This window comes from Galeopterus variegatus, unplaced genomic scaffold (assembly GCF_000696425.1).
Source record: "Galeopterus variegatus unplaced genomic scaffold, G_variegatus-3.0.2 Scaffold7314, whole genome shotgun sequence".
NCBI lineage: Eukaryota > Metazoa > Chordata > Mammalia > Dermoptera > Cynocephalidae > Galeopterus > Galeopterus variegatus.
Genome location: NW_007733425.1, coordinates 46,007 through 69,589, shown reverse-complemented (window position 1 = coordinate 69,589; position 23,583 = coordinate 46,007). Strand labels below are relative to the sequence as shown.

Here is a 23,583-nt window from a genome sequence, read left to right as displayed (position 1 = left end):
AGACCACAGTGGTGTGTTGAACTTGCAGAAGGAGAAAACAAACCTAGGGTTGCCAGAACCGGGGGGGAGGGGGGGGTGGACACTGGAGAGAGGTTGGGTGGGGGACATAGAGAATAATTGCAATTTGAGGTGGTGGGCACGCTGATAGCATTGATATGCTCATCACAACTTGGGCACAGGTGCTTACAGCTTTTGCCCCTTGAATATGTTTAATCAATTTAAAACAAAAAAAATTTGATCTAGTCAAGTGATTGAGTTAAAGAGAAGGAAACAGAGGCACAGACAAGACATCTGTGTCACAATTCATCAGTGAATCCTGTGATCAAATGCCAGACAGTGACTGGAGGATTGGTGAGTGTGGTAAATACAGTAAATAGAAAGAAAAAATGTAACCAGAGATCATGTCACATGTTTGTCAGGGTATAGTGGTGAGCACATAGTAGATGCTTTCAAAATAAAGATTGATTTCACAGAAAAGTGGAACTTCTTAGATTTTAGAACTCGGTTTCACCAAAACTGTAAAGATTGTAATTCATTTTTATCACTGCCAGCAACCTTTAGTTCATCGCTCTCCCAAGTAAGTCCAAACACCTTGTCTTCCATGATGCACTTTGTGGTTATTTCCTTAAGATAAATGTATAGGTTAATTTTAACAAATCCTAGTGAATATAAAGTTACCCACTTTATAAGTTTTCATTTACGTATGTTTTACAAATGCATTATGTGCCAAGCAACTCCTTCTTGAAACTGTGCTAAGCTCCTGTGAGTCCACCCTTGGGATTTCATCCACAAATCTCTACTTCTTGGTATCTTTCACAGTCTTCCTCTACCCACATCTTTGATGTTAGGTTTCCCCAAGTTTCCATCTTGGACTCCATTTTCCATGGGTGATCTCACCCACTCCCCCATTTCATGGGTTTTGTTTTTGTTTTTGTTTTATTTTTTTGGAGGCTGGTCAGGATGGGGAACCCAAAACTTTGGCTGAAACTTTGGCTGAACCCCTGACCTTGGTGTGTAGTATGGCACTCTAACCAACTGTCAACAGCCAGCCACCCCATTTCAGTTACCTTTTATATGTTGGTAGCTCTCAAATTGTGATTGTAGCTCAAATTTCTCCCAGACTGATTTGTCTGCCTCCTAACTGATCCATTTCTAGCATCACCCTCTGTGCATTAAATGCCTTCAGTGTCACCAGAGCATTTTTGTTTTTAAGTTCTAATAGCATATACTTTAGAAACAGTAGAAAATATGAAAAAGTGTTAATGTTAAATATGGGGGGGGGAGATTAAAAGACCACAAAGAAGCAATCAGCCAAATCCAAAATGTAGGACATTTATAAGACAAATGATTGGGTTTCTTCAAGAAATGGGAGCAGGGAGGGAAGACTGTTACACATTAAAAGAAACTTAAGTGACACAACAAAAGGCAATATCTACAGTCGTCCCTCAGTATCCCTGGGAGATTGGTTCCAGGACCCCCCACAGATACCAAACTCCTTGGATGCTGAAGTCCTTTATATAAAAAGGTGTAATATTTGAGCATATAACCTATGCTCATCCTCCCATATATTTTAAATCATCTCTAGATTACTTACAGTCCCTAATAACTGCCTGCACAACACTTCGTTCATGCAGATTCAGTGTAGTTCTAGGTGTGTAGTGAATTCAAGTTTTTCTTTTAGGAACGTTGTGGAGTTTATTTCCCCGAGTATTTTCAAACTGTATTTAGTTGCATCCATGAATGCGGAACCCATGGATACTGAGGGCCAGCTGTAAATCATGTTTGAATCCTGACACAAACCAGCAATAAAAATAAATATTAGAAACTAATGGGGAAATTTAAATATGGACTGAGTATTAGATATTAAGGAATTATTACTAATTTTCATAGTTGTACTAAAGGCATCCTGATTATGTAAAAGACCATATGTTAGAAATGCATACTCGTATATAAATAAAATGAGATTGTCAAAATGAGTAATTATTGTAGCTGGATGTTCATTATTGTTCTTTCTACTAATGTATATATTTGAAATTTTTCATCATAAAAAGTTTGAAAGGGTAGGCCAACTAAAAATGAAAAAATAGAAATAAAGGAAAAAAAGTACCATCCTGGAAATTCTTGTTTACAGAACCAAAGGGCTATCCGGTAGGAGCCCTTGATTCCAGCAATCAGTCCTGGCAGGAAATCTGGGTTTATCTCATGCACACGTCCTCTGTTTCTCTGCAGCACATATGAAGCACCCAGATAGGTTTCTCAGAGACAGGAAATTGTAGGGTTTTGTTTTTTTCTATTAAAAGCACTGACACTTAGTAGCACTAAGACAGTCCCAGAGTGATCCATTGCTGCCATCAAATTGCAACTGAATAAGCAAATGATCAAGTTGCCTGTGTTCTGCTAACATTAGTAACAAAGTAGCAAACCGCAATTTTAGATCAGTGGAAACTCCTTGCTAGACTGTGAACTCTGTGTTTTGGGGACCATTTTTACCTTATGCACTTTCTGCGTGAGTGGGAAACACACTGGCTTTCCTCTGCTGTCAGAGCACAATCAACACAGAAGACCGGCTTCCGTGTTCACATGTGTGGGGATTTCTTCCCACTAAGCAAGCAAGCAAGCAAGCAGTTTCTCAGCAGACACCAGCTGGGTGTCCTCCAGTTCAACTCCGACACTGTCTACCTGGAGACAGTGTCAGATCCCACAGGTTAAGTGCTCAGTCCCCAAGACACCCCCATTTCAATGCCAGTCACAAGCCCAGGCCTCTGGAACTTCTGACCAACCAGCTATAAATCAGGGTTCCCACAGCCCCCTCCTTGGGTTCAATTAGTTTTCTTGAGAGGCTCACAGAACTCAGGGAAACACGTACTTACGTTTACTGGTTTATTATAAAGGATATCACAAAGGACACAGACGCACAGGGTGAGACAGGGGGAAGGAGCACGGAGCTTCCATGCCTCCCGGGAGCACCACCCTCTAGAAACCTCCACGTGTTCAGTTACCAGAAGCTCCCCAAACCCTGTGCTCTTGGGTTTTTATGGAACCTTCATCATGTAGGCATGACTGAAGCATGGACGACTACGTAGAGATGTGATTGGACCAAAAGTGTCTGATCTAACACTAACAGCCTGGGTGGGGAAACCCAGCGAGGCCTTTTTGTTCAGATTCTTCTCAGCCTCTCTGTGCAGAATCCCTTCCTCCCGGGCACAGGGCAGGGCCCCTCCTGAAATGGGGGTCTTGTGACCTACAGTCAGCTAAGGTGGGTCAGAGAATTTCCTGCCTCTGGGAGAAAAAGGAGCAGGTGAAAGGAGGGCAGGAGAAGGTCGGAGAGTAGCATGAGCCAGGAACTGTGGACGAAAACCTGTATATATATATATATATATATATATATATATATATATATATATATGTATCATGTCACATTGTCAAAAACCAGCGATAGGCATGGCCCCTGGCCCCTGGTAAGTACTAAGGTTTAACTAAACTGACACCCTTAGAGGAAAGGGGCCACGATAATTTGAATGCCACTGAACTTAGAAAAAATTGTGCTAAGAGATTATGAAAATAAATTTAAGTTCCCAAAGACAGTATTCCTTTCCCCAAATTTGGTTATTGGGAAAAGTAACACAGAGGAAAGTGCAGGGATAATAGAAGCCCAAAGCATCGGGTCAAGGTAAAATTCAGAGAGAAAAGTTTGGGTTTCCCTCAGATCCTGTTCAATATAGAATATAAACACCAAACAGAACTGTTCCCCACCCTCCTCTGATTCTGCGCCTTCACGTTATCTGCTGTAGCAGTGCTCGCTAGTTCTCAGGTGTCCGCAACACTGCGCACGGTCAGGGAGCAGCAAACTCCAAACCTGTCATTACTAAGCTATGTCTGGTGACATGTCATGTACAGGTCCCTACATTTTCCCTCTTTTGTCTCAAAATGAAACTCCAATTTAATTTTCCAAAGTGTTGTTAATTGAACAATTAGTTCCTAATTTTAAGTTCCTACCCCTATCTTAATGTGAGAATTAGTGAAATAAATAACACTAAACCATTTTAAAGTTTCGGGAAGAAAGGCACCATGAAATCATGAGGTGTTGCTTCTTGAGGTGGTAAAAACACAACTTAAACTTTACTTCTTTAGGAAGTTTTGCGAACAAAGACCATAATAAAAGAGAATTAGAAGCTTGCGTCAAGTGACCATCGTCCCCATTGCCTGCCTGTCCTTAACGACTTCTTTGTGTTCTGTTGCGAGCCCTTTGACCGTCTGAAACAAGCATTCCCTAGTGACCAGTTGCAGCGATTTAGCTTTAGCTCGTTCTCACTTACTGTCCAATGCTATGGCTGCAAAATCATGACATCAGCTCCAGAAGTCACAAAACAAGATTTTGACATGAGGGGATGTCCCTCATTTAGAGTTCCCTTCTGGATAAGATACTGGAAGTTTCATTGCAGGGAATTCTTGAAAGAAGACAATAGAAGGATGAGGGATTGTGAGTTTTCTTCCCTGAAGAAAATATCAATAAAATAGCCCTGTTGACAGTGTAAAGCAGTGCTTGTATCTGGGGTCAAGGCCAGAGCGACGGACACCTTATCCCACTCATCCTCTTCCTCTGATAAAGCCCCAGTACTGACACAGTCTTCCTTTTTAAGAGCCTAGAAACCTTTAAAAAAAAAAAAGTGCTTGAAAAAGAAAGGGACAAAAGAAAACTGGTATTAAAAGGATTTTCCATTCTGTTTCTGGTGGTTAGTCCAGAAAGATGCCTCAGTTCCTGCTTCTTGCCTGCCTCTTCATCACAGTCACCCCAGTGTCCACAACGGGTGAGTCTCGTGTCACAAACTTGGCACGATGCAATTTCTGTTGTTGCAATTTACTATTATGTATAGATTACTAAGAGCTAGATTTCATGACTAGATCAGCATTACTTTAAATGCTGGTTCTAGAATCATATGGGAAAAGTCAATGATAACCTGTGAAAGTATATTTTCAGAGAATTTCTGTTACATGTTCCATTTAGCCTCTTGCCTGTGCATCCAAATTTTCCATGGATCTGCCATATCCAACCGCTTTCCACTAGCTAATATTTCTTGGAGTATGTGTAAAAGGAATTGTAACACTTTTACATTCTAGGCACTTTCATAGTTCCAACTTTAAGAGCAAAAAATGATTTTCAGAGCTGAGGATAGAGTTTTTTTCTTTAATGAATGCAAGGGACTGAAAGTTCTGACCCCATGAAGGGCACAGATCTGGATAAACCAAAGTGTTTAGTCTTGACGTCTCAATCTTTGCACGGACCAAGTGAATCTTAAACTGTGTCTTTCCTCAGGCTTGGCACAAAACTGGCTAACCAGGCAAAGAAAAGTTTCAGTTCCAGTTCCAGATCTCTCTCTCTCTTCTTTTTCCAATAGACTCTTACGTCTCTAATTGGGGGGGGGGGCAGGGGGGGGGAGGGGGAGAACCATCCTTCTTGGCATCTTTGCACGGACCAAGTGAATCTTAAACTGTGTCTTTCCTCAGGCTTGGCACAAAACTGGCTAACCAGGCAAAGAAAAGTTTCAGTTCCAGTTCCAGATCTCTCTCTCTCTTCTTTTTCCAATAGACTCTTACGTCTCTAATTGGGGGGGGGGGCAGGGAGGGAGAGGGAGAGAACCATCCTTCTTGGCACTTTAAAAGAGGCTCAGTATTTAATTGAACCTGATTTATGTCTTCACTTGGGCCTGGCTCTAGCCCCTTTAAGGATACACATTAAAAATAGGCTTGAGACCCTAAAGAGATATGAAAGCCAAATGTAATGTGGTATCCTGGGTGAAATTCTGCAGCAGAGAAAGATATAGTTAAAAACTAAGGGAATCTGAATAAACTGTGTACTCGAGTTAATAACAGAGTATCAAGAGTGGTTTATCGATTGTGGCAAAGGTGCCATGCTAATGCATGATGTGTCATAATAGGGGGAAACGAGCGTGGTGTATAAGGCAGCTCTTCGGACCCTCTTCTCAATTACTCTGTAATCCAAAACTTCCCAAAATAGGCTTGAGCCACTTGTCCCATTAGGAACCACTAGTCGCTCAAGCAAAAGTGGCCTCCAGCGACTCCCGCCCCCTTGCCCCACGGCCCCCACACACCTGCGCCCTCACCAGGCCTTCCCCAGCACGTCTAGGGTGTGTGACTCAGTGACAGAAACAAGGTCAGAGGGTTATTTTGGGGGCTGGGGTGGAAGGAGAGGGGAAGAGAAAGACAAGCAGGAGGGGCGGGGGCAGGGGAAGGGGCAGACTCTGGAGGGATCCCACAGGCTGTTCTTTTTGAAACCCTGCCACTGAGGAGTATTTACCAGCAGTTCAAGATCAATCTGGGCTCCACACTGAGGGACTGAAAGCAGGATTTAGCACCAGTGGCCTGATTATGAAAGGATTCAATTGCTGCCTTGAGAGGGGTGGGTGGGGTGGGTAAGTTTCATGCTAGAAAACACTGAGTGGTTAACTTTTAAAATATAGACCTATTATTATTTCTTTTACAGCAGATACATTTTGTGGTGGATAAATTTCTCCTCTTCATGCCATAGCTCTCCTACAGCAGCCGAGGAAGTAAAATTAAATGTTAAAAAAAATGGTAGCTACTTGCCAGTCCACTGTGTATTTCAAAGCAGCTGACATGGCCCGAGGCCTTTTCCTTTCCAGTGGGATGGATTTAAACATTCTTCATTAAGTCAAATTTCCCGTTAATACAAATTCCATCTGTCATCTTTTTTACAAATGGCCATCCAAATTCTTTTTTGAAAATTTCCAAAATGAGGAGCCAACTGCGCTGTGATGCGGCCTCTCTGATGACTGCAGAACTGAGCTGAGTGTGCCTCCCACAGCGGTTTGCTCTCGCTCTTAACAGGACGCCCAATTCCTCTTGCACAAGTCTGTTCCAGATTTTGTAAAACTGATACGAGTTTTCCTTAGTCTTCTTTTTTCCAAACTATAGTTCTCAGCTTCTTCTCCAGTAAATAATTTTAGGCCCCTTTTTAAATCTGGTTAACTGACTCTGGACAAGTTTGTCAATTACTTTCGTAAGGTGCAGCCTCCGGGTATGAACACAATACTCAAAATATGGTCTGACCAGTGCAGAGTTCAGTGAGATTATAATTCTAACTTTCCCTGACCTGAACAACTATCCTTCTATCAATTGATTACTCCGGATAAGAGTTTAGTCCAATGCTAACATTAAACCTTAAATAGGTCTGAAATAATTTTATAAAGGGCATTTATAAAACATGTTTAAATCAAGTTGAGGAATCTAAACAGCTACTTTTTGGGACTTTAGATAATTTCTTTCTTGAACTCAAGCCAAAATGCAAGACCAGAAATGGGGTGGTCTCCGACTGTTGGCACTGTGATCTGAAACATCGCACAGTGCCTCTGAGGTGTCCTTTTCGTTCCCAGCCCTAGATCCTTGTTCTGCTTACATCAGTCTGAACGAGGCCTGGAGGAACACTGACCACCAATTTGATGAGGCTCAAGGTCCACCTCTGTGTGACAGCCACGTGGACGGGGAGTGGTACCGCTTCACGGGCATGGCGGGAGATGCCATGCCCACCTTCTGCATATCAGAAAACCACTGTGGGACCCATGCCCCGGTCTGGCTCAATGGCAGCCACCCCCTAGAAGGTGATGGCATCGTGCAACGCCAGGCCTGTGCCAGCTTCAATGGGAACTGCTGCCTCTGGAACACCACGGTGGAGGTCAAGGCTTGCCCCAGAGGCTACTATGTGTATCGTCTGACCAAGCCCAGCGTCTGCTTCCATGTCTACTGTGGTCGTGAGTAGCCCCCTGTGCTATTTTTCCTACCTGACCACGCCACAGATGGAGTCAAAGAGAACGGTGCCATGTGAAACTCAGTCACGGTGACAGCAGTATCGCAGAGTCTGTACAGCACCGACTAGGGGCCAAGACACCTCCAGATTCTGACTTCTGAGATTTATTCTTAGGTGTTCTGAAAAATTCCTGAAGAAATAGAAAAGAAAAAGTCTTAGATTAGTTATATTTTATTTTGTCTTCATTCCATTCAAACAAAACATTAGCAAGTGAAATGTTGATTTAGTTATTTAAATAATAGATTTCCAACTTTTTTGAGTATGGAGGACCCCTTTTTAAGATAGATAAACAGGTAGATACTAGATTTTGTGCGTTTGTGTGTATATAGATATCTATATGGTAGCATTATGCTTAGTATCAATTGATTTTTTAAAGTGATATATAATGAGAAGAAGCTACTTGAGGCCAGTAATACTTTTAAATGAATTTCTGTGTTATTAATCACATCAAAATCTGTATATATTTTTAAAATAGAAGAGTAGGACATAATAGTTACTTAGTCTATAGCTCATGTTTGGTGACGTTTTAGGTTTGCAGAAATTCTATGGTCACGCAAGAGCTCATGATCTGAAGTTGGGACTCATTCACCTAAATGACAGAAGATGCCCCTGAGCAGTTCGTCTCTTACTTAGTCTATAGCTCATGTTTGGTGACGTTTTAGGTTTGCAGAAATTCTATGGTCACGCAAGAGCCCATGATCTGAAGTTGGGACTCATTCACCTAAATGACAGAAGATGCCCCTGAGCAGTTCGTCTTTTCCACTGGGTTATGTAAACCCTGCACTAGAGAATTCCCTTGATAGTGGGTTGGAACTCGTACCCCATGACTCTCTAAGAGTGACAGTGTCCTCTGGGCTTCACCTCTCACGAAAGGTAACCTTTATTCTTCCATAGACTTCTATGACATCTGTGACGAGGACTGCCACGGCAGCTGCTTAGAGACCAGCAAGTGCACGTGCTCTCCAGGAACCGTGCTAGGTCCTGACAGGCAGACATGCTTCGGTAAGAAACTCACCATAAGGTGGAAACAGGCTATTAGGACCCAAGGGACAATCAAAACCTATTCCTGCCTCAGAGCAGTTTGTGTCTCTGAACACTTGGAAAGATGTTGCATTTTTAGTTCATGGCTAAAGCCTCAAGCCAAATTTATATCATGATTAGGGAGACCTCTAGAATTGTGCTGTCGGTATGGCAGTCACTAGACACGTGTGGCTGTGGAGCATTGCAAAAGTGGCTGGTGTGACTGAAAAACTGAATTTTAATTTTACTTAATTTTAATTTAAAAACTGATACTTGATTCAGTCATTGGAAAACTGAACATGTCTGGGACAAATTGAGTAACTAACTGTAAATCTTATGACTAGATCAAATATTTCTGATGAAAATTTGGCATCCAAATTGAGATATGCTATAAATTCATTTAAGCATTTGTTCAACGCACACACCAGATTTTGAAGACTAATACAAATAAAGAATGAAAAATATCTCATTAATAGTTTTAGTGCTGATTACATGTTGAAATGAAAACATGTTGGATATAATTAGGTTAAGTAAAAAATGATTATTGGAGAGCCCGGTTAGCTCCGTTGGCTAGAGCGTGGTGGTGTAACACCAAAGTCAAGGGTTCAGATCCCGTACCAGCCGCAGCCAAGAGAAGCATAACTGTTATTAAAATTAATTTTACCAATTTCTTTTCAAAAATTTAATGTGACTACTAGAAAATTTAAAATTAAATATGTGCTTGCTTTATATTTCTACTGGACAGTACTGGTCTAGAATTATCTAAAAACATACTCCTACAACTTTACTGATAGAATTTTAGTTTCTCTGAGTAGCAAGAAACGGGAGTCAGGTTGTTTGCAGGAAATCCAGTTGTTGAATTGCTTTGTTTCGTATGCATGTTCTGTTGTCTATAACTGGAAGAGAACAGAGATAAAAAACCCAAGACCGAAGATCATCTCTCTTTCTCTTTAATGTTATGAAGCTTTTTGGATTCAGACTCAAATACATTTCAAACAAGCCTAGAGAGAAAAGCGAGGGGTGCTCCAGCCAAGTCCCCAAGAAGAGTAACAGGTCAGGTTGGGATAGGGGATTAGGGTGAAAGGGGTATGAAAGGCTTTTTATTTTAGAAAAGCTTTTGCTCTTCAGTCTCCTAAATGAACCCCGGTGACCATCCCGTGGTGCATGTTTAGGCCCTGCTGTGGCAGTTGTTAAGGGTCTCGCATAGTTGATATGACTATGTGATTTGATGCTAAACAGTTTGGGATGAGAGAGACACGGTTCCCATAATCTGCCCCACCCCTCACATGCACGTGCATCTGTTGGAAAATATTTGGATTCATTTTCAGCCAGGAGTTGTTCCTTTATGTCTTTGCTTTTGTTTTAATATAATTTTTGAATAGTAATACATTGAATGGCTCCCAAATTAAACAGCGTGAAAAGGTGGGCAGGGGACTATGTGGTCTTTGTCCCCCCTCAGATCCATTTCCCCTTCCCCAACTCCATCCCAGGGAAACTCTTGCATTATTTTCTCATGAGTGCTTCCAGGATTTCTTAAGGCAGATATAAAATAGATAAAAATGTAAATGTGTACAAGGGTACTTCAAAAAGTTCCCCCAAAAATAGAATTAAAAGATAATACGAATCTTTCCATGTAATTTTTGAAGTACCTGCATATGTTTGTTGATCTTTTTTTTACATCAAAGGCAGGTACCATAGACATCTTTTCCTTAACAGTGTATCTGGACATCTTTGCCTATCAAAGTCCCAAGAAACTTGGGAAAAGCCTCAAGTTTCTACCTGGGGTCTCTGGGCTTCAGGGAGATCATGAATCCTCTGAACTTACAGACTTGTATGTCTGTGTTATGTGAGTGTGTACTTTTCTTTTAGTTTTTATTTAAACGTATATTTTAATATGTAATTTTATTTACTTATTTGATGTAATTTTTTCAGGCAGAGAAAAGAGTATAGGAAAATAGTATAACAGACTCTCATGAGCCCAGGTTTAACTATAGAGTAGTTAAATTTTGCTTCCTTTTTGTTTTTCTCTCTTTAAGTAAAATTTGGCAGATGCAAGTAAAGCCCTTGCACCTCATCCCGTTCTCCTCTCTCACCCTCCAGGGGTCATCACTGTTTTGAAGTGAGTGTGTGTTCTTCTGGTCCCTGTTTTCAGGCTTTTATTATTTATGTATGTACTCATAACAACATACAAGTAAAGCCCTTGCACCTCATCCCGTTCTCCTCTCTCACCCTCCAGGGGTCATCACTGTTTTGAAGTGACCATGTGTTCTTCTGGTCCCTGTTTTCAGGCTTTTATTATTTATGTATGTACTCATAACAACATACAGCATTGCTTTGTGTGTTCTTAAAATTAACATAAAATACCTGACCCAACATGTGAAATTTTCTCTGGGGTGTACCCATAAGAGTGGAATTGCCAGGACATAGAGTATCTAGATTGGCTGTAAATAACAATAAAACCCTAAATAACAGTGGCTTAAATAAGTAGAAGTTTATTTCTCCCTCACATAAAAAATAATCAGTCCCAATGCGAGCAGTCCAGGTTTGGAACAGAGGCCTCTAAGGAGCCAGAGCGTGGCCGTGTCCCCAGGAAGGAGGGCAGCCCCAGCCACCGGCCGCACAGCGAGGGAAGCGGGGAGGGTCCCCGATTCAGGCTCGGATCTTATCGATTATATTTTTCATTTCTACAAGTTCTATATGTTTATTTGTTTTCAGTTCTACCTTGTCTTTTTACACATTTATTTTGGTTATTATCCTTTCTTTTAGGCAATTTTTAAAATACTTGTATGAGGGCGCTTCGAAAAGATCATGGGAAAATAACATTTAAAAAATTATGAATCTTTCCATGAACGTTTTGGAGGCCCTCATATTATGAAATTTTCTGGATTACTCTGTCATCTCCAGTTGAAAGCCTCCTGTGTGTTATCTTGCTAACTCTCTCTCATGGTGGATCATTTGTAGTGTTTTATGCAAACCATGCTCCGTTGTCCTGGTTTTTCTGTGGGACTCCACTTACCACCTGGTTGGAGGAAGTTCTACTACACAGCAGTTTCTCGGTGCTTCTGTCAGACATCACAGAAGCTGTATCAGTCCAAATTTTACATCGAGTTCTCAGCTTCAAGACTCCCACACCACATGGGATGTAGGAATCCACACTTCAGCCATGGCAGGGCCTGGCCAGGCAGACAGCTTCCTTCCTGCCGCCCTGGGCCCCTGGGCCCCTGGGCCAGATTCTTCCACTCCCTGTCTGGATGACTATTGGGGGGCCCAATAGTCGGCCTCGACCCACTCCGTCCTCTTACCAGGTTCTTGACTCCACCACAGGAAAGAATTCAAGGGCAGAGTCACAGTAGAAAGTGAGAACAAGTTTAATAGAACAGGTAAGAAATACAGGTTCCACAGAGAGAGTGCCGCATGCTCCAGAGACTGAGCAGGGCCCACACCAAGCTTAACACAAAAGTTCAGTACAGACATCATCACGTCTAACACAGAAGCAAGAAAAACATACTTAAAGTTCAGTACAAAGCGCGGGCTGGCTCAAGAGAGCAGGTGCTGCTGAAAGCAAGTTTGATGCAAAGTAATATACACACACCTCAGCCAGCAAAGCGCAGCCACTTCCAGGAAAGGGAGCACAAACTTGCCTTCTGCTGGGATTCAGCTTTTACAGTTTTAGAGTTTCTCTATCTAATGAATATTCAATTAAGAGGGTGGCCCCCAGTTATGTAACATTTAGTCTTGCACATGCTCATTCAGACTCTTCCTGGAGCATGTTCATTGGTCAGACCCTGTCACACACACCAGGCATATTCAAGAATATTCTGTGCTCTCTACTGAGCATGCCCAGACACTGGATTTGCATAAGCCATGCCTCTGTGGTCTCATTTTCCCTTTGTCTGTGCTGAAAGTAGGTCTAACTGTTAACAGTAACTTTCCTCCAGGGGAGAGCCCAGAGGAGGGGGCCTGAGACTTTAAGGAGTGGCCGGAAACTCAGAGGCATGTCCTGAAACCCAAGCCCAGGGAAACTGAGCACCTCCTGTATCAATCTCACTAAGGGGATACCTTTTCTGTGGTCCTGGACTTAAGCAGGGTTTTAGTTCCAGCTCATCTCCTCGCCTGGGCCCTAGGCCATGCCTCCTGTCACCTCAGGGTGTTTAAGCCCTGGTCCCTGGCTTATGTCCTGTATCCAGGTCTGTTATTCCTGATTTAGCTCTCAAGCTTCCCTTTCTTTCTTTGCAGAAGGAAGAGGGTAAACTTTTGTTGCTAACTGTGCATTTTTTATAACAAGAGTCCACATCCTTCATCAGATTCTTAAAAAGGTTAACAATCGTTGCTTAAATACAATGTGAGAATATTCCAATTTTTAAAATAGATTTCAAAGACAGTTCAAATTAAAAGAGAAGACTGACTCACACACAAAAAATGTATCAGATATTTCCTTCTGCGATGTAATCTCTTATTATGTTTTTTTTTTTTTTCCTTTTTGTCTTTTTTACTGACCGGTAACGGGATCGCAACCCTCGGTGTCGCGCCTGTACCGGGGACCGGCAAAGGGATCACAACCCTCGGTGTCGCGCCCGCACCACGCTCAGCCAGTGCGTGGAACCGGCCTCCACATGGGATCCGAACCCTCGGCTGGAGCGCTGCTGCGCTCCCAAGCGGTGCACTCTCCAGTGCGCCACTGGGCCGGCCCTCTTATTATGGAGGGATCACAACCCTCGGTGTCGCGCCCGCACCATGCTCAGCCAGTGCGTGGAACCGGCCTCCACATGGGATCCGAACCCTCGGCTGGAGTGCTGCTGCGCTCCCAAGCGGTGCACTCTCCAGTGCGCCACTGGGCCGGCCCTCTTATTATGGTTTAAAACACAATTTGATTTATAAATTTGGATTTATTTAGCAAGTTTTCAGGAACTCATTGGAGAAAGTGAAATTCGCCAATACAAATAAATATGAGCCCCCAGAGCACAAAAGCAACTTCATTTCTCCATAGTCTTGTCCTTAGCGGAGGGAATTGGCAGCAATTAGGTGCCTGCCACTCAGCGGAAGGCAGAGGAACAGATGCTGCAGTTGAGGAGACGAGGCTGATGGGTGGCTTGGACTGGATCACAGTGCGGGAGGGCTGTGGGAGCTGTATCAGCAGGAGCCGAGAAGAGGAGGCGGTTCTGCTCGGGGGCTGGGTGCTCAGCAGTTTGCAAATGGTGTGGTTTCTCTTCTACAGATGAAAATGAATGTGAGCAAAACAATGGTGGCTGCAGCGAGATCTGTGTAAACCTCAAAAACTCCTATCGCTGTGAGTGTGGGGTTGGCCGTGTGCTAAGAAGTGATGGCAAGACTTGCGAAGGTGAGAATGGGGAAGAGGGAACTGGCTTCAAGAGCCTGGAGGAAGCCACTGGCTTATTATTTGCCGGTCAGGAAACTGCTTTAGTGTTGGAAGAGAGTAACAGTTGGGCTGTGCAGAGATGTGACAGAAGGGGTTCACCACCACTGACCATGCATGTGTTGTAGACAGGAGTCCATGTTGATTTTTCTCACCAAGATTTAACAGGAGGAAATTTTGCAAGAGGCAGAAAGCCACATTTTTATCTGGGAAATCAAAATGCAGTATTCCATGTTTGTCAAACTTTAATCTGCCCATGAATCGCTTAGGATCTTGTTAAAATGCAGATTCTGATTTAGTAGGTCTGGAATCAGGTCAAGATACTACGTTTCTAAACAACAACTAGGTGACACCTATGCTGCTGGTCCCCGGAGCACACCTGGACCAGCAAGGTAGCAGAGGCAGGTGGAATAACGAATGGTTTACAGCGGTGTTTCTCAGACTTCCCTGCTGCTGAGGATCCCCTGGGGGGCTTTTCCACCTAGCCTCTCCCAGGCCGCTCTCCTGGGGGATTCTGCTTCAGCAGGTCTAGGAGGAGGCCTTAGAGTTTGTGTTTTTAACAAGTCCCATAGGTGATTCTCACCATCTTGGAAGCTGGGAAACTGGTTTGTGTGAAGTCATTTTTTTTCCCTTGTATGCTTTGTATGTATTGAAGGTTAACATATTTTGGGGGGATAAGTAAAATGATTTTTAATAGCAGATATTATGTATACATAATATATGTCAAATCACTGAAATGGAAATTGTCTACTATTATTATATGAAACTTAAATAATGTCCTCCTCTCTAAGGCACATTTATCCTTGCAAACTATCACAATTATAATTTCATCACTCCCACTTTAATAAGTCTGTATTGTCATGACACTCTTTGCAGATTATGTGGAGAGATAAATGGCTTAATTATTATTATTTACAGAGGACATACAATTTGTCCCTCAGGATAACTGATTTTGTGGAGTAGTAGCTATACCACTGCTTATAAGAGTTCATTTTAGGGCCGGCCCGGTGGCGCGCTCGGTAGAGGGCGGCGCTTGGGAGTGCGGCGGTGCTCCCACTGAGGGTTCGGATCCCATATGGAGACTGGTCCACTCACTGCTTGAGCGCGGTGCGGGCACGACACCGAGGGTTGCGATCCCGTTGCCGGTCACGAAAAAAGACAAAAAAGGAAAAAAAAAAAAGAGTTCATTTTATTCTATCTATATTGAGAATAATAAAATACTATCCCAAAAGGAAAAATTATGGCTAGTGACAATTGACTCCATGCAACAAAGTCTGTATTATTAACTGAGAGTTCATTTTATTCTATCTATATTCAGAATAATAAAATACTACCCCAGAAGGAAAAATTATGGCTAGTGACAATTGACTCCATGCAACAAAGTCTGTATTATTAACTGAGGGACCATTAACCAGAATACTGAACTACTAAACTACTGTCCCTTATGACAAGACTAAATGTATTTTAAATTTTATTAAAAAGTGTAATGTCCTGAATCCTCTTTAAAGCTTATTTTATGTAATAATCCCTGCATATTTGAATATTAATGAAATGTTCCCTGAGGAGCATTTGTAATTATTCATGCGCACTTTATTGAAAATATTATAGTTAATCCTCATATAATCTTAAAACCTAATAAGTATAACTAAAAAATATTTTAGCAGGAGATAAAAATTACATATGAGTTTCACTTTAGGATTTATATTTCTATCTATAACTCTTAATTTTTACTGATAGTCTAAACATATATGTTTCTTTAGCTAGGCTGTTAGATAATTGTATGTTCTTTTGAAAAATAAACAGCTCTTTTTAATTTTTAAGTAATTTTTATTGTTTTGTTTTATTATGACAGTGTAGAAGAAAATACAGACGAATAAAAGGAAGATTGTTAAAATGATCCACAATCCCACTTGCCAGATATATTCATTTTAAACATTTCGGTATATCCTCCTGGGAGACTTAAGTTTTTTAAGCCAGTTTAGATTTTCAGCTGATTTTGTGCTTTGCATTTTTAGATCTGGAAGTATCCTGAGTGAACATTTAGTCCAATCTCTTCACTTTACAAATATTAAAATAACAACTCAGAGAAAGAAAATTACTCAAGAAATGTCATTTTTAAGGAAAAAAACCTCCTGTTAAACAGGTGATAACTATTGTTTCCTAAATTTTGCAAAGATTAATTTATTGCAAATTTATTCTCTCTATAAATTTCACAAAAATTCTTTTATCCCATATAAGTTTACTGATGGTCTAAAGAACGAATTTTTTTTTACTGTTATTGAACTGAGAGAATAATAGCTGTAAGTGGAAATTAGCTTATTTCGTTCCCTGAGCGTCTCAGATTATTTGAAAACATATCCTTCCATTATCTTAACCTAGAACAGGGGTCAGCAAACTTTTTCTGTAAAGGCCAGGTAGTAAATATTTCAGGCTTTGTAGACCATACAGAATCTACTGAACTATTCACCTCTTCCCCTGTAGTGAGAGAGCAGCCACAGGGGACAGGTACACAAACGGGCATGGCCGCGTGCCAGGAACACTTTATTTACAGCAACACGTAGAGAGTTAGAGTTTGACAACCCCAGGCCTGAAATATAATGTCCAGGTCCCACAAAGATCATTATCTTTCCTCTGCTAAGTTTGAAATCACATGGTAGTTTCTTCAGTTTTCAGTGGAATATTTTTCCTTTTTGTCCATTAGACTGAGCATGCTTTTTGAAAATGCAAAATTTTTAAAAAGGAAACTTTTAAAAACCGCCTTCTAGGAGGAATGTCACCAGGAGCTTGGTCGAATGGACTTTCTTAGTGTGTTGTCCAGGTCCAGGTACTTGATCCCCAGCGCTCTTGTTCCTAGAGAGCCGAGGAGAGAGGCAAACGATCCAGCCAAACTGCAGCGACGCTGGTCCATCCAGCCGGTCCCAGTGAATTTCTACGCTGTCGGTCCTTTTACATCAATAGTGCTGTATAAAATTTCAAATCGGGTGGGTTAAGACATTACTTTTGGTTCTCACTCCTAAAAACCCATAACCGCAGTCTAACCATAAGAACATGAGACAAACCCAAATTGAAGGACCTTCTACAAAACTCCCAACCCGCGTAGATGGGTAGAGCTGTGGGCATTGGAAGCTTGCTCTCTGTAGCTGTAACATTTAATAAACATTTTTTGTAGGCTTGCCTGTGTGTCTCAGCCACTGGGTTAGACTCCAGGGATCCTGCCATAAGTCAATATAATTCCCGATGCAAATGCTCACATTCTTGAGGAAGAGTGTTAGGAGACGATGACCCTTTTCTGTTGGTTTCTCTGCAGACATCGAAGGGTGCCACAATAATAATGGCGGCTGCAGCCATTCTTGCCTTGGGTCTGAGAAGGGCTACCAGTGCGAGTGTCCCCGGGGCTTGGTGCTGTCTGAGGATAACCATACTTGCCAAGGTAGTACGTGGAGGGGCTCAGCCTCTGCTTCCATTCACACATCCTCCTCCCCTGAAACTCCTTGCCTTCCTCCCCCAAGTGTGTCACAATCTTTTAGAACACCACTCTTTGAGCAGCATGTATGCCTGAATCACTCAAAAAGAGAAAGTCTCTAAGAAAACATTACCAAAAAGCTAACTTTCCTTTGCAGTTTACCTTTGATTTTTCTCTAATTTCTATGGTTAGCTATCCAACTAATGCTCCATTTGGAAGTGTAAGACATTGATGCAGTTTTTCTCTTTCCTAACATAATTAGGGTGAAACTAAGTGAAACTAAGTTGAAAGCCCTGGGGAATGGATTCTTCTCCCTTCGCTTACAACATGGGCATCAACAATCCTCTGAGAACTATTTTCTGGAAATCTGGTTCTTAATGTTATTAGTTCATTCATCCAGCAAATATTTAATGAGCACCTATTTATAATTTCTTTATACTCTACCATTGTTATGGTGTGTGCTCCCGTATCACATGCTGGCAGTACCCGTAAGTATTCCTTCCAGGGTATTTGTAGAGTTTGGAGAGGTGAACGTGGGGACATGAAGAAAAAGTAATCTTTTTTTTTTTTTTTTCTTTTTGTCTTTTTTACTGACCGGTAATGGGATCGCAACCCTNGCGGTACACTCTCCAGTGCGCCACCGGGCCGGCCGAAAAGTAATCTTTTTTTATATTAAGTTGAAGTGGAACCTATAGTCAGAGTTTATGGTTTACTGAGCAATGCAAGGACAATCTGGAAGCCTTCCCCAACTGCACTACTGCAGTTCTTATGACCTCTATTTTATGGGGCAGTTATTAGTCGTAAAGTCCAAGCAGTACCATTATGTATTTTAAGTCTGTATCAAAGCAGCACTTTTTATGTATTGCCAATAAGTTGTGTTGGTGCTAAAAGTTAATCCTTTAGGTGCTTAAGTTCATGTAGTTATACTGTGCACACTTCAAGACAAACGTTTGTTGAATTGAAACTTGAACACAATATTTCCTAATTCAGGGAAGAATATATTTGAGGAGCATTATTTGACCATAATCTTGGGAGTTAGGAACCTCGGTTTTCTTCGTCAACTTGTTTTGAGCCACGTGGATTTCCTTAAGGATGGAACAGCTCAGGTTATGTGAGGGTGCAGTTACCCCTTCTCCCATTCAGCTTTCCTGTTTCTAACAGTAGCCCCCTTTTACCCTAGTCCCTGTGTCTTGCAAGTCGAACACCATTGAAGTGAACGTCCCCAGGGAGCTGGTGGGTGGCCTGGAGCTCTTCCTGACCAACACCTCCTGCCGAGGAGTGTCCAATGGCACCCACGTCAACTTCCTCTTCTCCCTCAAGACGTGCGGCACAGTGGTCGATGTAGGTTCCTCCTGGAGGACACTTGGGGAATGACCAAAAGCCATTTATTTGGGAGGTACTTGACGAGTATTCGGGTGGCTGTGTCATAGATGAGATATTTCCACATGAAAGAATTGAGCTCAAAATATCTATGTCATTCATGTAACAAACATGTTATGGAGCATCTGCCAGTGGTCCTGGCGCTGAGAGGGTCGGGAGGTAAGAAAACTTCTGCTATTCCTGTTCTCAAAGAGCCCCACGTCTCCAGTGTCCGCAGACGTTTTCCTGAATGCACCGGCGCCGGCAGCAGCGGAGGCTGGCTACGTCTCCTCTGAACAAATATTTTATTTGAAAAAAAAATTTTTTAATATAGTTGATGGTTTAAATTAAAATGCAGTGAATTCAAGTTTGAATCAGGTTGAGGTAAAAGGTTTATACTTTTATCCAAAAATTTGCATAAAGCCCTGTTCTGGAGAGTCTGAGGGATGCATGAAATAAGATTCCTGCCTTTGAGGAACATACACAGCGGTACTGAGACGACAACATGTAAAATGCAGATAAGGGATGAACAGGGACACGGGCGACAGCCAGGTCCTCTAGGAGTCCAGTAAAGGGACAAACACCAGAGGAGTCAAGAGAGTGGGACTGACGCTTTTTTGTCACCGCGCTCCTCTTATTAGCAAGACGTCCTGATGCTGAGAGAGGGGAAAAGGGGCCTTTCAGATGGGGACAAGTGGGAAAGTCTCAGGCAGGGGACTCTGCAGGCCCGTGCCGGACTGGCAAGGAACTCATGCTGGAAAGTGACACCGGGCTTCGCCCGAGGGGCTGACATCCGTGCTGGGGCGGCAGCGGCAGGAGGACAGAGCCGAGCGCGCGCAGGCCCGGTCAGGACAGGTTTACGGTCCCGCTGCCCTGCTCGGCTGCCGTGACCCCGGGGGCCGCGGGGCTCCAGGCCGGGGCTCCTGGAAGGGAACTCGCGGGGCGCCGAGCTTGTGATTCTGTGTGGCTCGGGTCTGATGGGTCAGACTCCACGGGCGGCGCGGGTTGCCTGAGAAGCGGCGCGTGAAGCTCCCCCCGTGGGACGTCGTGTCCGCAGCAGCAGAGCAGGGACAGTGTGTTTTGATGTGAACAGGAGCGTGGGGAATGTTAAGGGGAGGAGGGGGAAACCGTGTAGAATCCGCGTGAAGTGTGTTTCCTGTCCTCGCCCTGCCCGCTCAGGTGGTGAATGACAAGATCGTGGCGAGCAACCTGGTGACAGGCCTGCCCAAGCAGACCCCAGGCAGCAGCGGGGACATCATCCTGCGCACCAGCAGGCTGCTGATCCCTGTGGCCTGCGAGTTCCCGCGCCTGTACAGCATCTCCGAGGGCTACGTGCCCAACCTGCGGAACTCCCCGCTGGAAATCACGGGCCGGAACCGCGGGGTCTTCCCGTTCACGCTGGAGATCTTCAAGGACGACGACTTCGAGGAGCCCTACCGGGGGGCGCTGCCCACGCTCAAGCTTCGCGACTCGCTCTACTTCGGCATAGAGCCCGCTGTGCACGTGAGCGGCCTGCGGAGCCTGGTGGAGAGCTGCTTCGCCACCCCCACGGCCAGGGCCGACGAGGTCCTCAAGCACCACCTCATCCAGGACGGGTACGTGGCTCGCGACACGGTCACCCCGAGAACTGCGCGGCACGCCGCGGGCTCCTAGCTCAGGACACTGCCGGGCACCCTGGAGGTGAAGGCTGGGGAGGGAGAAGAGGGTCAAAGATGGCTCCGAGGCGTCTAGCTCGGTGACTGACCAGATGCCATCAACCAAGGCGAAAGGCGTCTGCAGAAAAGCAGCTGAGAGGTCGAAGGATTGGATCTGGTCATTGAAAAGAACAGAGTGAATGATTTTAGATGTTAAATGCCTGCAGGATGCCTGAGAAGAGAGTCGGGTGGGCAGTTGGAAATGCACGTGGGTAAGACTAGAGGTAAAGGAGACACACATATGCACGTGCACACACACACGCACACACACGCACACAAAGGCACACACGCACACACAAGCACACACACGCACTCACGCACACTCGCACACAAAGGCACGCACGCACACGCACGGACGCACACGCACGGACGCACACACACACAAGCGCACACGCACACACACACGCACACGAGAGGCTGCAGCGCACACAGTAGTGGGGCTGAGCCAGTGTTCCGGGCGGCGGCGAGTGTGTGGGATGCGGGTGTGGAGGTAGCGGGTGTGGATTCCTCTTTTAAGAAGTTTAGTAGTGGAGAGTGGAGAGATACTTGGTAGATTTTAGGAGAAGAAAGACATAGCAAAGTTTGTTTTGTGCTTGTTGTATACAAAAGGATCCTTGAATTGAGATCTGCAGGTGTCTGGAGGACCTAGCAGGGCTCACAGCCACTGCTTACGTTCCCAGGAAACTGACTCTCAAACCCACACGCATGGTAGTATCTCTTGAGTTTTTTTCTTGTTCTGAATGTCAGGTGGGACAAGCCTCAGGTAGGAGGTGGAGCTGCAGCTCCGCCACAGGGAAACCAAGTGTCCTCCAGCCCTTTGCTCGTGCCCTTTGCTAGTTGGCCTACAGGCTCTTGGAAGTTTCTACTTTGCTTTCACTTCTCTTGTCTTTCAGCACAGGCAGCCTTCACCTGCTGCTGTCAGTCTTTTGCACACTGATTTTTCAACCCCTGAAACACATTAGTATCAACTGAGAAGCTTTCTTAAAAATAACAGTGCCCCAGCCCCATCCTCTATATTCCTCTAATAGAGGAGATTCTTAGAGTGATCTCCACAAAGTCTTAAAATGAAAAGTAGAAGCATCACTTTTTTTTTCTTTTTTTCAGTTACGAACTTGATGCTAAGTAGAATAGGGAATGGATTTACTTTTCTGTGGTGGTGGGGGTTGGATTTTTGTTCCTTTAGTTTTTTCACAGCTTTAAAGGAGTACTGGTCACATATGATAAATACGGATATTTAAAGTGTACATTTTGGTGAGTGCTGATGTGTACACCCATGAAGACGTCACTACAATCAAGACAATGAGAAAGTTTCCTCCTGTCCCTCATATTTACTTTTTGCAAAAATAAGTATATAATCATTACTCATTTCCCGGGAAAACACATAACCTGCAATCTCAACAAACTTGTGAAATTTATTTATAGTCTCACTATTCAGACTCTCAGTGAAAGACTATTTACTTTCATTTTAGGCAGTTCCAGCCCGTAGCACACACAAAAGAGGGGGAAAAATATGCTGCAAAGGAGAAACTCATAGGCAGGGACTTGAAAACCACAGAAGTGTGGGCCTGTTTTGTAAGCTGGCAAATGGTCCCGTCTGCAGCGCTGGAGGAGACTGATGGAGAGGAGGGAATCCAGCCTTCAGCCGGATCCACAGGACCCGCACCCTCTGACCTCTGCCTTCTCCAGTGTCTGCTTCTGCCAAGAAAATTCCCAAACTAACAAGCCCTCGTGACTTTGCACATGCTGTTCCTCTGCCCGAAATCTTCTTCCCCTTTTTTTCCTTTTTTTCCTGTTTGAGTCTTACTGGTTCTCCACGATTCAGCAGGGTTTACGGCTTCCATGGAGCCTTCCCTGATTCCTTCTGATCTCACCTAGAAATCCTCCTTCTTTTTCCTTCCTCCAAAGTGCCTAGTTGCCGAGTGAATTATTGAATGGCTATTTATATTAATAGTAATTTGGGGCTAGTCCACAAACCTAAAATAAACATATACACTTGACTTATATTTATAAATTGTTTGATTATTTATTTCTTTGGTTATTCATTGTCCTCAGCCTAAACTTAGATCAGGCTGGGTCCCCCCTGATATTGAACACATCTGATTCACTTCCCTCTAGTTTTAGTTGCTATGTGCTCTGAGAATGCAAAATAATTTGATACTAGCCTAAGCAAAATATAATTAGAAATTTAATCTCCAGAAAAAGAAACAGACTGAATTCCAAAATAAAATATTGAACAACTTTTTGATAAACAGTTACTTTGGATTTTCCAATACCATTGTTACTTTCTTTTAGCACGTGAACTTGGATTGTGGGAGCTAGCAGTGCCTAATCACAGCAAACACCAAGTCAGCCAACTGGGTTCTAGTCTATAGTGTGTTACCTCGTAATAACTCTTTCTGCCTCATATTCTCTTTTTTAAAAAGTATTTTGAGATAAAGATAAATGGAAAATTCTGAGATATTTAGATGAAAAATATTTAATGTCAAGTGTTACTATTATTATCATAGCTACTGGACATCATAGACCATATTATTCATCTTCATCTCTTCTGCAGCACTGGCAGGGTGTCTTGCACAGGTTAGGTATGCGATAGATGTTTATTATAGAACATAAATAAAAATAAGTAAATACAAGAAATAAGAGAAACCACATTATGTGTTTAGATCCTTTTCAGTTCAGCAGCTATACACTACAAGTAGTAATATAAGTCAAGATGCTGATTTTTAAACAACTTTGTTGGATTTTTCAACAGCTCCAAAACAGCAGATAGTGGGGCCGGCCCGGTGGTGCACTGCTACAGTGCGCCACTTGGGAGCGCGGCGGCGCTCCC

At 43.3% G+C, this 23,583-nt stretch overlaps 1 protein-coding gene across 1 annotated transcript in view; it reads left to right on the top strand.

Annotated features, from left to right (window-relative positions):
• The first annotated feature begins 4,747 nt into the window (after positions 1-4,747).
• OIT3 (oncoprotein induced transcript 3) overlaps positions 4,748-23,583 on the top strand; it is a 29,694-nt gene continuing 10,858 nt past the window's right edge. The window contains exons 1-7 of the mRNA XM_008591817.1: positions 4,748-4,808; positions 7,413-7,787; positions 8,738-8,845; positions 14,079-14,201; positions 17,545-17,667; positions 18,881-19,041; positions 20,239-20,654. Coding sequence (XP_008590039.1) covers positions 4,748-4,808; positions 7,413-7,787; positions 8,738-8,845; positions 14,079-14,201; positions 17,545-17,667; positions 18,881-19,041; positions 20,239-20,654 — 1,367 coding nt within the window. The remainder of the gene's footprint in view (positions 4,809-7,412; positions 7,788-8,737; positions 8,846-14,078; positions 14,202-17,544; positions 17,668-18,880; positions 19,042-20,238; positions 20,655-23,583) is intronic.